Consider the following 17627-nt stretch of genomic DNA (forward strand, 5'->3'; position numbering starts at 1 on the left):
TTGGAGGTCGTCCATCCAAATGTTCCTCTTTGCCATTGCCCGCGTCTACTCCTATAACCGAATCGATGGCCTATAGCGCCATGCCATAATGAAATTCTTGATCATTTCTTTGTTCGTAACATGGCGTAGTGTATCACTGGGTGCCACAATCCCATTCAATTCTTGTCCATTCAATACCATGGATATATCGATTTCTATTTTCAGAAAGCTCCTATTTCGATTGATATCTCTAGCAAATATATGCGTAGCGTATGTCAAGATAAAGTAAATCAATCCGTATGACGGCAGGGAGCGGAGGCAGCTTCAACTCAAGTGAGGAGCAAGCTTACCTCGGGCAGGTAGATTGATCGGCTCCTTCATATCTCGGGATTTCGCTTAGGCCACCCAGGCCATACCATAGAAAAAAGATCTGGTTTCCTTTCCCTCATCAACCTGCCGTTCTTTTATTTCACGAAAGAATCTTTCCGTCCGTATTGAGCAACTCAAATTCCTAGAAAGCCGTTGGTGCACCCACCCAGTGAGTAACTACTAATGTTATGAACAAAGAAACTTTCAAAAAGTGGACCCAACAAGCAAAGCAACGGATTGGGCTGCACTGCCTTTCGGCGTTTTAGTTAGGCGCATCCTCTTGCAGGATGAAAATCTGCCATAGCACGCTCCGCGCCTTTGAAGGAACATTTGCTCGATGATGGTCCTACCCTACGCGGGCTTACTAACGATGGCCAAGCACGCAGTCATTCTTGTTCTATTTGATAGGGGAAGCAAGCTAGTCAAAGAAGAAGGAAGCATGGGTATAGGTAAGTCTAGACATATTGACACGGGCGTATACTGAAATAGGCATAAGGCCGCTAACGCTAAGGAGATAGCACCGCTTCTTTGTTCGTAACTAGGACATGTATTGATGCTAGAGGCAGACTCCTGGCACTTATCACTCCTTAGATGAAGCAAGACAAGAGTGAGTCTGCTAAGGGACAAGTATGACTAAAAAAATGATGGCAGATTTTTATGGAAATGATTCTATTTGAGTATATTGTCTCATTGGGTTTGTCATTGTCGATAGCTATTCTTGTCGCCGTTAGGGCTGGCCGGATGATCCATCACATAAATGCTATTAATGTTGAAACACAAGTAACTGATATATCCAAAGATGTTCTTAAAGAACAAATCATTTATCAATTGGAAATACTCTATAAAGTCTATAGAGATACTACTGAGGGTGTGCAGTTACCGGCAGGAGTCAATCTCCAAGAAGTAAGCACACATCTCTTTTTTGTAGACGAGAGAGTGAGCCTTCTAAACAGTATCTACTGTGATCTTATTGCAAAGGGAACTGGAAGTGAATACTTTGGCCAAGTTATACAATTTCTTCTGGGATAGCTTGTTGTGGGGCTTTCCGAAGGGTCGTTCTAAGAGTGGTCTCTTTTCTTTAAGGTTGCATATATTGTCGGAGAAGGGAGGGATCCAGGCCAGGTCTAAAAGTGCCGAGTTGGGTTTGGGACAAGATCAGGAAATAGTGCATCTTATATAGTGGGTGCCAACTTGATTGCTGCTGGGATTGCTTGATAGGAAACTTTGATCGATACGAGTAGATGTGAATGAATTGAAATAGTCAATAGTGGTGATATGATCCCGGTATCTACACTCGGATCTACTTTTGCTACCGAGACTGCTGCTACTGTAAAAGCATCAGGAATGTGTCAATTCACTGAATAAAGTGCTCTTTCCATTGATTTATGGATGAAATCACAAAAAAGAGAAGGAACCACCGATTCTGCATCAAAAACAGGGGTTCTGGAGCCAGTTTCTCAAATCGTAAGTAGATCCAATCCAGGGCAGTTGATAAGTGAGGTTCTCCGGTCGAATGCAAATAAGCCAGAGCATATCTCTTGTTTCGAGGAAGAAACAAACATCCTGGTCTCAATAGATCTTGATTCTATGCATGCGTCAGACACATCACGAGCCAGAACAAACGAGTGCTTTCAACTCACGAGCCGGAACAAACGAGTGCTTTCAACAATAAGCAATACCCGAGCTTCCTTCTACCAACCAGGATTCCAATACCAATTCCAATCTGGCACATCACAAGGAAGTAGCACACCAGAAGAACCAATACGAGAACCCTTCCTTCCAGCCAGAATCCGTCTTTCTTGTCCTTTGCATTCGAGGAACGGGATCTGCCTTGTGGAAACAAAAGCTATTTGTTCGAGTCAAGCAAGCGGATAGTCAGCTAAGAATACTGGAAGAGAACTCTCTAGCCCTGCACTTAAACTAGACTAGAAATCCGAAAAAACACTAGTTTTGGCCCATAGCAAAATAGAGTTTTTCTTCTCCGCGGACTCCCCATGCTTGGCGCCATAGGCTTTAGGACTTTTGGCACTAGGGAATCATACTTTGATCAGATCCGTGGACAGGCTCCCGAGGTCAAATCGGATTATGGACTTTTCCAGCTAAGTGAAAACGCACTTCACTACTAGCAAAGAAGTCAGCTTAGGGCAGGGCCGGTGGTAATCTCAGATAGGAACTTGCCGGGATCCTTCCATACCTGCCATCCACCACTACTACTGATCATTTCCCAGAACGAGCCATACCTTTTCCTAGAATGAGAATATGGCTGAGGACAAATAGCGGTGCCTAGCTTTAGTTTCCACACGACACGATGGATCTATCACTCTCTTTAGCCAGGCCATTCTCTAGAGGAGAGTTCCGAGAATGAATTCCAATCTGGTACCAATCGTAGAAATCGTATTGTAGAGTTCTTCTCACGCCTAGCACAGCTACAAGCATTCCTCGAATGCAGAGACAAGACGGAGGATATCTGATCCCGTGGAACATCTGCTACCAACTACGGATTACCTTGTTTCCATGAAATCCATGTTTCTGGCACCTTGCCCCCCTCTACCTACGAAATTCTGATTCCTATGGTTGAAGAAAGTACAGTGTTGTCAATTCAACCTGAAAAAAGGGGAATAAGTTGACAAAGTCAGCTTGAATATTACGGTATGGATCAAAGGAAGCTATACCCGCCTTGATTTCTATCAAACTTATTAGATAGTAAAGCAGACAAGTCTGAAATGGAATGTTTGATCGGTATATGTAGGGCTCTCAAAAGAGAATCTATTTCAGCATAGTTGATTTTCAGAAGCCAACTAGAACTACGCAGCTGCCGTATAGTTGATTGTTCCCACCAGTTTCATTCTCATCTGGTCAGTTTCACGAATGCAAGGATTTACTATGACTCTCAGGTGTAAACCTTGGTCGTATACAGCGGTGAACTAGCTAAATATAGCTAGAGGAGTAATATAGCTAAATATAGCTATAGGGCATTCCACAGAGGTGAAATTCTCTCGGCAAAGCAGAACAAGAAGCAGCAGAAAGCAAAACAGTATAAGGGTCGTTCGGAGTTCCAGGCACAAAACAATTCTACAGAACTGGGTATACCAAACAGTTGATCAACAAGGCAAATATCCACTAAACCAGCTAAACGGCTCACGAATTGTTTGGAATGCGACGGCAAATGTGATCTCCCAGCAATATCTCGAGTCCAAAACCTCACCCATCTACATATATCATCATCTGCGGCAAGAACATAGCAACACCAAAATCCTACCAACAACTGCTGAAATGCACCCTCCTCACGACAGCCAACCATCGACGGTGTCAGACTATGATTCAGTTGCTGTACTACTCCTCTTTGTTCTGTTTCATGTTTTTGGCGGTTTCGTTCTTGTGTCTGAGTCCGAAGAAGACGGTGGATGTTGATCGAGTAGCAAAATTGTGCTTCCTGTTGCAGGATTTATGTATCGTGCCGTGCGTAGATACGGACGACATGGAAAAAATCCAGGTTTATGTATGACATGCTCTTTCCTTCCTTCATTCGGTGACGCACAGAGGTGGCAGAGTCTTGTTCCTGGAGTCGCTCACAACTTTTGGGAGCACCGAGATCCTGAATAAGATGCTGCACGAATTGGCTGAGGTGTTGGGAGCCCCCCAATAGAGAAGGACGATGCGGAAAGGGATGATGGGAAAGTGACAAGACTGGACTTCGACTCGTTTAAAAAGAGTTGTAGCCATACGGAATTCCAATTGGAATGGACCCATCTCATGATACAAGTTACCCTGGATTTCTTTCTATTCCTATTTCGCTGGGCAATTCTAGTTTTTGTTATGATGATCTCATGGATAGTAGTATTGAGTTCTATAAACAGATTGATAGTAGGTTTTAAGATAGCTTAGCCCTTGCTATGATTCAATTTGTATTGAAGAAGAGGGGCGCCAACCCTATGGGGAATGTAGCTATGCTGTACTTCTTCCTACTAGCTAGGGTGCAGCACCTGTTCCTAGCTATGATGCTGCTCCTATCCGCCCCTTGATTTATCACCGCTTTGGTCTTTTATTGGTCATTGATTTATAGACGGGAGGATAAGTACCCTGGCTCGACCCCAGATATCGATTTAGCATTCCATTATAGGATCTCCGAAACGGGAAACAAGAAAAGTAATCGAAATCGTGTGCCAGCGAGACATACGAAATTCACACTTTTTGACTCTCAATCCACAGGTGGAGATACCAGGGGTGGGTTTTCATGGCCTATAGTCTCCCCTGCCGATGAAGCATGAACTACTTGTTGAAATTGCGGATCCAAATCTTGCATTTCTCCTTTACTCGTCAAAGGCCTCGTATTGTTATTCCCATGATTCATGTGGGCTATCTGCTCTTTATTGTAGGGTCCTACTCCCACCTATCCTTAAAAAACGCTGTGAGTGGCTCATACTAATCAAATGTACAAGTAACTGACCCTTATCAAGCTTTCCACACATAGTGTTTTGATCTAAGATTGCAATTCTTCCATGTTTCCGCAGTAGCATATTGTTCCATGGAGCTAGGGTCCAAAATAGGAATCAACAAGTGTTTCCACGACTCTACCGCCCGGCCAATCCTGTTCCACCGAATCCCCTCCCTTTTTCATGGCCACATATCTTTATGGCTAAGGAGTGGGAAATCTTTCTCCTGCTACACAAATCAAATGTTTCATTTCATCCGGGAAAAGCCACCTCTTTCTCCACAAACAATGTCTTTGTCATTTGATCCTGTTTTTATCCGTTAGATAGGAACAGCTTTGCTAAATACTGAGAACTCTCGGATAGAGTATTAGAATGAAAAGACCATTAATTATATAAGGAAGAACCCAGGGTTCTAGCCCATTCCCATTCCTAAATCAATAATTTGTAGTGCTTTTGCCTTTCTTGCGTACTCCTGGTGAACCAGTTGCTAGCCATATGTTTAGGAGGCTATTTTCTCCTATTAAGTAAGATTCTTAAGCTTAATAAGCCCAAAGATCGAAAAGTACGGACCATTTTGAAATAAAACCGGACCATTTGTAAATCAAAATAGAAAAAGAAATCTAGCTACTCTCTTCTCTGTCTCCTTCAGAAAAAGAAAGCTAAGGCAATTGGTGTTGAATAAACAAAACCACACCGAACCAGTCAGGAGTTTTCAGAGATTATGCCCAGCGTCACATGACACCACTTCATTGTATGCAACACGAGGAACCGATCAAGAAAGACGAAGCAGACATGCACAAGTTCAAGAGCGAGATCAGACAAGCATGTATCAGAACACCAACGTGATCAAGGCTGCAGCTGCTGCTGTGAGGACTAACGTCTCAAGGGAAATCCGGCAGGAACTGAAGGCCACCGATCCCGACCGATCGCGCGGCACGGACGTCGAAAGCTCCTCCATAGTCGACGGGGGCACTTCACTTGTCCCGGGGCGGCAGCAGCAGGAACATGCGCAACTGATTTCAATTAGTACACACGAAGTATGATCAACGATTCCGCAAAGATATTAATTCTAGTGTAGTGTTCAAACGATCAAATGGATGAAATGATCAACGATTGCTCAGATTAAAAACTAGAAGGTACAGTTACAACTTAATAGATCTGTGCACTCAGAGTTTGAGAAGACTATATATATAGCATCCACATCACCAGGACACTCGATACTGTAATTAGTAGGCAGTTATAAGTTAATAGAACAGATGCTGCGAGTAGAAGAATTGAATCAATAATCAGTTTTATCATACAATCAAGTTTGAATCTGTATTCCTATAGCCCTATAGCAGCATATAACAAGAAATGGAGAGAACACCGCAAGTGAAAATAAAAAAATTCCGTTTTGTTGTGGGCAGATGAGCAGGGATCATATGGTGCGAAAGCCGAAATGGCCAAGAGTCTCTGAATGGCATTAGTGGCTGCAGATTCACTGAATTACTAGGCAAGCAGAAAAACGTTTACCTGGAGACATTTTAGGCGTGGAAGGTGAGTCAGGTGTGAAATGCATCTCAGGAAGCGACTTGAGCCCTGTTTCAAATGGGGGGAAACAAATAAATGAAAAAATAAAATTGGTACATTCAAAAGAACTGCTCAACTGATCAGTAATCATGACTAACCATAGCAAAAAAGCACAGTAATAATATCCCTAAGAGTAGCATCCAGAGCTCGCTGGTAATCCGCATCTACCACCAACCATCACCAATGTAGCTTCACAAGGACTCACAAGAACAAGGATAGGAGCGCATAAACTTATTTTGTAACTTGTTCGGTGATCAAGAACACGCACATAGGGAGCACAAGAATCGATTGAAGCATATACTCGCCATCAAGAAGGGACAAGTTTCTCCCCCCGGCCCTACTCCCCAACCAACCCACCGAACTAACTCCATACATTCATCATCATACATTGCGTACCGTGCATTTTTCCTCTTCCTTCCATACTGTGCACGAGGCCTTTGGCTACTCAATTTATTTTCTTTTGCTGCTTCTCTATTCTACATAGACCCGACAATCTGCCTCCGACAAAAGCATACTTTTTGAGTACTCTAAAGAAATATAGCCCATTGGGCCGGCTTTAGGATTATGCTTACTCCTACTGTGGAGAAAACCAGAGGAGTCCGACTACCATTTCTTCGTATGAAGTACGTACTTGTTCTTCACCGTGCAAGCTCTACAGGTTTCGGAATCCGAGGCCTTCAAGTTCAACCGTAGACGTAGAATCAAACCGGTACTTAAGCATCGAGCGAATGAGAGACGAGTGAGAAGCCTTTAGCTCCTAGAATGCCTTCTTCAACTTTGCTATACGCAATTCGTGCGCCAAATAGAATTGCTAGACTACGTCGAGTTGTGACCACTCATGCCTCTAAAGAGCGAGGCAAAGGGTAACACTAGGGCGGAGCTCCACCTTTTGTTCTTCCAGCTTGGACTCCTAAACTAGAAACTATATAAGAGGCACGAGATGATCAGGTGTGTGCACTAAAGCTCGACATGATGAAAGCTTATGAGAACTTCACTGCTATAGCTGATACGGGATCTAATGACTTATATCTTAAAATAGGGTTTTGTGACTACCAAAAGTTTCTCTTTTCATGACACAGGGGGGGTCTCTGTGGCCCTAGTTTCTTTGGCCCATTTGAAATGAGCTATGAATAGGTCCTACTTCAGACAATCCTTCGTTGTCCCTTCAGAGGAGATGAGTGGGATGACGAATGAGTTCTTTAAACATCTCTATACTGCTGAAGGTACTGAAAGAATGGAGGATGTTCGTTCTGTCGACAGTTCCTCGAAAAGTATCTCAGGCAATGAATGAGCAATTGACTGCGCCCTTTACTGGTTCTGAAGTGTGACCTTTTTAAGATGTACCCTGAAAGGCCCCTGGCCTGGACGGCTATCCAGCCCACTTTTTTTCAGCGAAGGTGGGATTTCTATGGTGATGAGGTTAGTGACTTCAGTTACCTTCTCGGTTCTTTTCAATGGGGAGCGTCTTGAGGAATTCAAACCTTCTCAGGGACTACGCCAGGGAGATCCAATCTCTCTGTACTTATTCTTGTTAGCAGCAGTTTAGGTATTCGAAATAGCAAAATACATAAATTATCTATCTCAAGTACGTCTCGTACTTATCTTGAGCCATCAGTCAGATTGAATGCAGCGCCCTGCCGGCAGCTCCTGACCTCTGTTCCTATGGGGGAAAGAAGGTGTGGCTTTGGACCCCAAACTCTTCCATGATGCCCTTCTTCTTATAGCGTGGGTAAGTGATCAATACAGACAAAAATCACACCCATTGGATCCATCCTGATATGATTGGGTGATTTGCACGTTCCCTTAAGAACAAGCACACACACACTAAATCCTGAAAAGAAAGATAGATGCTCATCTTCACACTGATAGCAGCAGGCTCACTATGTATGTTGTCCAACCCACCTCGTAAGACATCTTTCCTCGGATAGCCAAGCGAAAGAGGAGGTCTCAAGCGTGCAAAAACACATGTATGAGCAGGAAAAGATGTGCAATCAAGCTCAGAGACTGCAGATAACGGATCTCTCAGGCACCGGTTTCCCTCAGTTCAGGAAGGGAAGCGAGCTTTCAAGGGTCCAAGGATAAAAAAGGTAATTAATATGTCTCCGACCGAAGTGATAGATAAAGGCTTTACCCATTGGCAAGGAATGCTTGGAGGAGTGAAACAACGATTCCGCCTAGCGTAGGACACGTATATTTGATCCAATCTAGCAAGCGTAGCCAGCCCCACCCACGGGTGAAATTGTACAACTCCCTATCTTGTTGAAAGCCCCTTTGCTTACGGAAGAGAAGAGTTGGATGTCGTGGTGGGAAAGCTCCCATTTCAACTTTGCTTCTTGTAATCTTCGGTATAAATAGTTCACTTGCAGGATCTAATCTCATTCTATGGAACAACTTTCATTTCTATCTTTTGGCTTAAAGTGGTGAACAAATCCTTTCTCTTCACTTTTTGTGCTCCGCATGGCTCCGGTCAAGATGTGACTCATCCTGTATATACATAATTAGGAGACCTCTCATGAACTTGTTAAAGAAAGGAGTACCATTTGTGTGGACAAGCCAAAGCAATCCTTTGATGTTCTCAAGCAAGCTTTAATTGAGGCCCCTGTGTTGGTTCTCCCTGATTTTAGTAAAAGATTTGTGCTAGAGACAGATGCCTGTGGGCATTGGAGCTGTGATAAGGGGTAGAAGTATTCGTGTGGGGTGGGTTTCGAAGGGAAGGTTGCACAATAGATCGGAGATCCTTTGAGAAAGACTGAAATGACTATACTTATAGAATGGTCCATATCGAACAGATACGATACTGGTTTACACAAAGAATATCGCCTAGCTCTAAAACGACAGCACCTGAGTGCAACTTAGAGTAAGAAAGAACGACCTTCTGCTACCTTTTTACCGGGGCATTGTTTTAACAACTTTAGCTGATTGATCTACGAATGGAGGGATTCAAGCTTATTTTTGTTAACCGAGATGCAAACGACTAACAAACTAGATTCGAAGCCACCTGTCGTAATAGTACCTGCGGGTTCTTTCTGTGGAGCCTTCAAATGCAATAGCTAGCTGCCCAACGGCCAATGCCACAGGCAAATCTCCATTTTCCAACTTATACAACTCTTTGGGGTCCAAAGATACTCGCCATTGCAACTTAATAAATAGGACCGGTGGGATCGCCTTCAACAGATATATCGGTTTCACTGCTTTCGTACCCTTTGTTTTGGTCATGTGGATGACCCGCAAACCATAGATAAGATGGATACCCACGTACTGCCTTCAATGAAGAGAGTTTTACCAAGGACCCTTAGACAGATAGGGGGGACAGACAAGAGGTATGCAACCTGCTGAATATTGTCACCGAATCGCTCACTGACAAATACTTGGGGCTCCCCTCCCTGGTAGGAGTGGATAGGAGCGACTGCTTCCAACACTTAATTGAGAGAGTTTGCACTCGGATTAATGGCTGCAAAGAGGAAGGGCTAATTGGCTCCGCCATGGAGACCGAAATACGAGCTTCTTTCATCACATCATTTTGCAACGGAGAAAAAAGAAGAACATAATAAAGTTTCTGAATGACTCAAACGGCAACAGGATCAAAGGTAATGACCCGTTAGCATCTCTGATACAGGGTTACTTTGAGGGACTGTTCACCTCAGAAGTCCTAGCTCCCGACCCTGGGCTACTGGGGAAAGTAAACAGGCGAGTAACTGAAGAAATGAACGCAAGCCTCTTGGCTCCATTCACGGCAGATGAAGTAAAGGCAGCACTCTGAATTCAATTGAGAGTTAGGTACAATAATCTTCAGATATGACAATACCTCCCCCAAAGCATTGTCAAGTGTTGGAATTAGGGCACCAACCACGAATAGGAGCTGTATAGAACTCCGGAAAGAGACCTTTGATGAAGTCGACATCCTCCCAAGTGGCATTTGCTTGATCCAAACTAGCCCACTTCCTTGGTTGCTGAAAAACCATGCAACGCAAGTAATTTACCACACACTGATTCACACGTTCTGTCTGGCCATCTGATTGTGGGTGATAGGCAGAGCTAAACCTCAATTTCAGTTGCAGTGCTTTGAAGAAGGCCTGCCACATGTTACTTGTGAATATCCAGTTTCTATCAGAGACTATTGACTTTGGCAATCCATTCCACTTAAAAACATTATCCATGAAAGCATGAGAGACTGATTGTACTGTATAAGGGTGAGCAAGGGGAATGAAATGAGAATATTTAGTGAACCTGTCCACCACCAACAATATGACTTCTCTGCCCAATGATTTTGGAAGACCCTCAAAGAAATCCATGGAGATGTCAGTCCAAGCAGAAGTAGGTAATGGCAGTGGATCTAGGAGACCAGGGTAGTGGCAATGCTCTCCCTTGACTCTTTGGCAAACTACACACTCATGTAGAAAAGTTTCAATCTCCTGGCCTGGCGCCAATCAAATAGCTTTTTTACCCTTTGATAAGTAGCCACAATGCCTAAATGGCCTCCTATGGGAGAGTTGTGAAGTGAATCAATGATTTGGTGTTTAAGAACAGCATCTGATCCCACATATATTCTTCCTTTATATCTCAAAATGCCAGAATGAAGAGTCTAAGGGGGTGCTGCATTGGCTGATACAGTGAGCTTCTCAAGCAGAGATTTGCAGTGATCATCATTAGTGTAGCTGGTTTCTACAGTTGAAGCCCAAGTAGGAGTAACTGCAGTGACTGCCATCATAAGAGAATCTCTTCTGCTCAAAGCATCTCCAACCTTGTTTTCTTTTTTTTGTATTCAATCTTGTAATTGAATTCAAGCAGTTTTCACATAAGCTTGTGCTGGATGCCCTTAGAGACTTTTTGTTCTGTGATGTATTTAAGGCTCTGTTGATCAGTTTTGATCAATAAAAGAATTGGGAACCAAGAAAGTAGTGGCGCCATCTCTTCAAGGATTCACAAATAGCTAAAGCTTCTCCTTATCATAAGTTGACATAGCTGCATTTCTGGGTCCAAGGGTTTTACTGAAATAAGCAATTGGTCTGCCTTGTTGCATGAGGACAGAACCAATACCTTGACCTCATGCATCTGTTTAAAAAGTAAATGGTAGGGTCAAATCAGGCAAAGCCATAACAGGAGCAGTGACCAGACAATTCTTCAATGTTGTGAAGGCCTCAATTTGAGCATCTGACCACTGGAATGATTCTTTTTTAGACAGTCATGAAGTGGCCTAGAATTTATCCCATAATTCTTGACAAATCTTCTTTTTCTACAGCCATACCAAGAAAACTCCTCAACTGAGTGATAGTCTTAGGTGCTGGCCATTCTTTGATGGCAACTATTTTGTGGGGGTCTGTAGATAGACCCTATCCTTAGATAACATGCCCTAAATACTCCACTTGAGGGACATGAAAACTGCATTTGCTAATCTTAGCATATAGTTTTTATGACCTTAGAATGTCCAGGACTAACTTGAGATGCTTGAGATGAGCTTGTTTGGTCTTGCTATATATCAGAATATCATCAAAGAATACCAAAAGGTATTTCCGGAGCAAAAACATGATTCATTAAAGATTGGAAGGTAGCAGGTGCATTAGTGAGTCCAAATGGCATCACTAAGTATTCATAATGACAAAAATATGTCCTAAAATTTTGGAATGTCTTCTCTTCTCATTCTTATCTAATGATAACCTGATCTCAAATCAAGTTTGGAAAACAGTTGTGCACCATGTAGCTCATCTAATAGATCCTCAATGACAGGAATATTGAATTGATTTTCTGCACTTAACCCGAAAGCAAGTTTGAAAACAAGACCTGCTCTGTGAAGTGATGGAAGTAGTGAAGGTTTAGGCTTCGGATCTGTGAAGTTCAGGTTTTGGAGTAGAGGTCAGAGGCTAGTGCGGGTAGCCCTGTCGGAAACTAGAAAGAAGAGGCTGATGCACCTGCCCGGTGGTGGGTGGGTTCTGCTCGATCAACTGGGATAGGAGTTTTTTCTCTATCTTGCTCCATGGTGTTCAAGCAGTGCGTCTAGAAAGCTGTGATTCATGGGAGGGAGCAGCTTCAATAGCTTTGGCTGTGAAAACTCTTGGTCTTGGAGCATCAGTGTCATCAGTTCACCCAAGATCAGCAGGACAAATAACTACTAGGTTTGTGCCAGAAAAGCATCTTGCGTGACGGGGAAAGAGTGGAAAAAGAAAGAGATTCATCAGCTATGGAATCTGACAGGTATCGGTATTGAACAGAGGGGGCTGTTCACAAAGCATCCCATGGATGGTAATGTTGCTTCCCCAGCTGTTGTTCCTACTCCTTTGGCTGGTGCCAAATCAGGTGACTTTGAAGTTGAAGCTTGCTCGCAGAATGATGTAACCATGCTGGTAGTACTATGATTGCCTTAGAGCGCAGATGTCTCTGTCCCTAGGAACGTGATGCTTAGGTGCGAGGTGAAACACAAGTAGGAGATCGAGAAAAGAAATCATACGGATTGCAACCTACAGATGAAGAATCTGCTTCATTGTTCCCACCATCTATATCAGATGTTTAATAAGAATAGGAATCGAATAAGCTGCTGATTGACTGAGGAAGCATTTGAAAAGAAAGGAAGGGTGATGCTTGTTAAACAAAGCTGCGTGTGGGGCCGCCACGTATAGCTGTAGTTTCTACTGTAGCATCGGTTATTTTCGTTATTGCTGTAGTAGCATCGGTTATTGCTCAGGTTACGAATGACCCAATCTATCTATGGCAACCACCCCTACTTTTAGTAGATGGAGATGCGCACCTAGAAAAGACGGATGAAAGAGAACCTGCCCTTCTGACTTCTTCTCTTGTCTGTCCTTTACGCAAAGCGATCTATGGTCTCAACAAGCCCCGATAGCGTCGGTTTTTGAAGTTCAGCATAGTGGTTATGTTATCCAGGCAGGGTTTGCTCGGAGTGATCATGATTCGGCCATGTTCGTATCAGTTTATCCTCGAGGACGTGCTATTCTGTTGTTGTATGTTGATGATATCAAACTGACTGGTGATTACTCCGTTACCATATCGCTGATCAAGTGTCGCCTTCATCAATTATTTGCTATGAAGGCGCTGACGCACCCTAAGCCTTTTCTTGGCTTGGAGGTCGCACATTCTCCTCGTGGATATTTGGTATCTCAGATCAAATAATGTCATGACTTGATCACTCGAGCTCAACTCAATGATGAGAAGACTGTTGACACTCCCTTGGAGCTTTACGTTAAACTCCGTCCGACTGATGGCTCACCCTTATCTGATCCGACGCAGTACAAACAGTAGGTCGGCAGTTTGGTTTATCTGACAATCTCTTGCCCAGATGGCTTTTCCTAAGAAAGTCAGCCTTTCATGGCTGCCCCCCGGTCAGTTCACTTTGCAGCAGTTCATCAGATTCTTAGATATATTCGAGGTACCTTTTCTCGAGCCGTCCTTTTTTCCGTCATCGTCTTCTTTAGAGTTGCGTGCAACTACTGATGCCGATTGGGCCTTCAGATAGGTGCTCAACTACAGGCTTATCTATTTTATGGGGAGACGAGACACTATCTTGGATGAGATAAAAGCAATAGACAGTTGCTCCTTCCACTGCCGAAGCGGAGTACCGTGCCATGGCACACTACTAGATAGATTGTATGGCTCCGTTGGTGACTTTCTAATCGCGGGTTTCATTTGAAAAACCCCAACGCCATTCATCTTGCGTCAAATCCGGTCTTTCATGCAAGAGTTTCATTTTTGGCCGCTACTACGTTCGTCGAAAACTTCTTGATGGCACCATCATCTCATTACCTTATTTTTTCCCTTCGACTTCGGCTATGAACAATGCCCCACCTAGCTGAATAGGCGTAACAAAGCTACCTGAAAAAGGCAAGGTGCACCTTAGATTGAAATCGACAAATTGCGTTCTGCCAGATGGATTCTTTAGAAAGATTCCCGGATAAAGTTCAGTAGAATATTTAGTTAGAATCTAAATAAAGGCGCATACGTGGGTGGGCAGGGGGCCCCACTACTTCTTCATTCAGGGGGGGCTAGCCTCATGACTTCCCACTGGGCGAGGGGTGCACCTAACCCACCTTCTCACTCATCAATTACGGTGTTCAGCTGACTTGCACAGAAAGACCCCTATTGTTTAGTAATTTGGCGCCCCATCTTTTGATTGACTGTTGTCAACTAATCTTTTCAATGTTCAATTCTACTCTATGTTAGAAGATTTCTGTGAATGCTATTTCGAGCTAAGTGGTCCTATTCTCTGTCCCGTGCTAGGAAGCATTACTCCTATTTTCATTCCAAATTCTTCAATAAGACCGATACGATTGATTGGTCTGTGCGTTTCTCTTATTACTTTTTTGTATCCCCCTATTCCTCGGATACAATTCGATCCTTCTACGGCCAAATATCAATTTGTGGAAAGCCTTCGATGGCTTCCTTATGAAAACATCCATTTGTATATGGGTATAGACGGTCTTTCATTATTCTTCATGATATTGACCACATTTCTGATCCCTATTTGCATTTCAGTGGGTTGGTCTGGTATGAGAAGTTTTGGGAAAGAGTATATTACAGCATTTCTAATTCGTGAATTTCTAATGATCGCTGTGTCCTGCATGCTGGATCCTCTACTACTCTATGTTCTTTCTGAAAGCGTGCCAATCCCTATGTTGTGCGGAGCTGAGCATCTTCTATTCGCTGGGATCAAGCTTTTCCTCTGCAGGGGCCTTGTGCAGTAAACCCCCTACGGGCGGTCCCCCGTCGTCGTAAAGTAGTAAAGGTCCCCGCGAAGCTTTCAGGAAGAGGGGTAGTCTTGTGCGTAAGCATAGCATTTCTGGTCGAACCACCGAACCACACATCTTTTTTGGTGGGAGGGTACTCCGAGTAGTGGGTACCTCGTAGGACCTCGACCCGCCTACTCAGGTCTTGTATGGATATGCAGGAAGGGGTGCTCCTAGGTGTGTGTTTGTTTGCGAGAATGAATTCCTCGTCAAGTCAGGGGGGTGTGGACACACTTGCGCGAATTCGGGTAACGGCTACAAGGGATAAAAATAAAGGAAACTGTACCCGACCAGGGATGGACGTAAACTCGTAAGCTACCGAGGGTAGGGATAATCGTCCAGGTCTTATTAAAAAAAAGCCGCCCCGCCACTGCAGGCAGGTTAGTTCCTTTGTCATTGCCGGAGAGTTCTTGGCGAAGAGACCTTAGGATAAGTTGCTAAAACAAACGGAGGGGAGGATCGACCCGTTCAGTAGAATTCCGAAGAAAGACTGTTGGCAGCAGGTGGAGACATTTCTTTGGCCCCCTTCCAAATAAATGCGGGCAGGGTAGAGCTCGGCAGAGGGTTCGAGAATAGGGTAGGGTTTTTTACGGTCGGGTCCCCTACCACTAGTCCGGCTAGCCTTCTTTCGGGCAGGAAGCAAGCCTAAACGACGGGCGAGCATCTCCCGCTACGCAAGCAGCATTGTCTGCCACCACCCGAGAAGCAAAAGACTCGAGAGTCAAGGCGGAAAAGACAAGCATAGTGGTCTAATGACAAGGCCCGACGACGGAAGCTCGGGACGGAGCCGTATGATGTGGAAGTCTCACGTACGGTTCCCTGAGAAGGGAGTGGCTACCCACTGGAGCTTCGACCAACTACCACTGGTCAATTCCGCTTTGGGGCCACCCCTGACTCTACCATCATTATAGGGGTATGGGGTTCGAGACAAAGAAAGATCAAGGCAGCATATCAGTTTTTCCTATATACTTTACTTGGATCTGTTTTTATGCTATTAGCTATTATGTTGATTCTTCTCCAAACAGGAACCACCGATTTACAAATTTTATTAACCACTAAATTTAGTGAGCGGTGCCAAATCCTTCTATGGATTGCTTTTTTCGCCTCTTTTGCCGTCAAAGTGCCTATGGTACCAGTTCATATTTGGTTACCCGAAGCCCATGTAGAGGCACCTACGGCTGGATCCGTCATCTTGGCTGGAATTCTTTTAAAATTGGGAACCTACGGGTTTTTAAGATTTTCCATACCCATGTTTCCCGAGGCGACACTTTGTTTCACTCCTTTCATTTATACTCTAAGCGCGATTGCTATAATATATACTTCCTTGACCACTTTAAGACAGATCGATCTTAAGAAGATCATTGCCTACTCCTCAGTAGCCCATATGAATTTGGTGACTATTGGTATGTTTAGTCGGGCGGCGGCCGTTAGGTCACTATTTTGAGTTATGGACACACAAGCAAGGCCAAAACATGTGTGCCGGGCATGCGACCCATCAACCTACTAGCAATAGGGGAAACAACTTAGCATGTCGCAACAAAAGTGTCGATTCGAGGCGTCAGCAAAACACCGCCGTCTGTTCCTAAAACAAAACCCCTTAGCGCCCCGGGACGGGAGTGGGGGACGGCCCTACGCAGACAGCAGCAGCACCGGCTCTACGAAGTCCGAATCAAATCTTTCGGTTGGCTTTCCCGTGAATAAGAATTGTTGGGCGCAGCGAAGCGAGCGCTTCTAGCTGTTTCGCTTGCTTCTTTCTTATTGTGGTGGCTATTATGGCGTGGCTGAAATGAACGAAAAGCGAGATGATTCAAATCGATTGATAGATGGCCTGATCTGTTCTGATAGATCGAAAGGTTTTCTATCAATAATAAGGGTTGACCTCTTTCTATCTATTGATGATACAAGATATCTATCTATTCTGGATCCATCAGAAAGAAATCGATATGTATCTTATTTTTTCTACATCGTATGTAGAGAGCCCAAGCGTTTGGCCAGCTCAGTTCTATTATCCATCGGTCCAATGCACTGGCTCATCTCATGGAGGGAAAAAGCAAATGTAGTTAGTTGTCTTGTTGTTGTTCGCCGCCTCGACACATTCCCCGGCATCGTCCCACACAGAAAGAAAGAGCGTGGAGCCCCGGCCCGACCTGTAAGTCCGCTAACGTAAAGCGAGGAGTTGAGCCTGAACTGGCGAACCGAAGTCACTTTCGTAACCATACTTCCTACAGCTAACACGTTTCCAGTCCAGCGGGAACGCGAAGCGCAAACGAACATGAGCTGCTATACCGAATCCCCCGCTGGCCATCGGGGACCTAGTGGTAAGGCCATGATCCGCAGGGGAAGGGATCACTCATTCTTCTATTGGGGACAGGTGCACGAACTACAACTCCAAATGTCAGACATCCGCCGCCTATACCTACCGTTTAGGTGGCACGAGCGAGATCCAGCTAAGGTAAGGAACTTCGTGTCGCGGCTGCTCCACTCCGCTGTGGTCTTTTGAACTGAACTTCGTTGCCTTCCCGCGCGCGAAACGAATGGGCGCTGT

The 17627-nt window shown here is 44.3% G+C and overlaps 1 protein-coding gene across 1 annotated transcript; it reads left to right on the forward strand.

Annotated features, from left to right (window-relative positions):
* Positions 1 to 14512: 14512 nt before the first annotated feature.
* Positions 14513 to 16526, forward strand: LOC119350376 (NADH-ubiquinone oxidoreductase chain 4-like). The gene is made up of 2 exons (XM_037618240.1): positions 14513 to 14968; positions 15978 to 16526. The coding sequence occupies exons 1-2, from the start codon at positions 14513 to 14515 to the stop codon at positions 16524 to 16526; spliced, it is 1005 nt and encodes a 334-aa protein (XP_037474137.1).
* The last annotated feature ends 1101 nt before the right edge of the window (positions 16527 to 17627 follow it).

This window comes from Triticum dicoccoides, chromosome 1B (genome assembly GCF_002162155.2).
Source record: "Triticum dicoccoides isolate Atlit2015 ecotype Zavitan chromosome 1B, WEW_v2.0, whole genome shotgun sequence".
Classification (NCBI taxonomy): Eukaryota; Viridiplantae; Streptophyta; class Magnoliopsida; order Poales; family Poaceae; genus Triticum; species Triticum dicoccoides.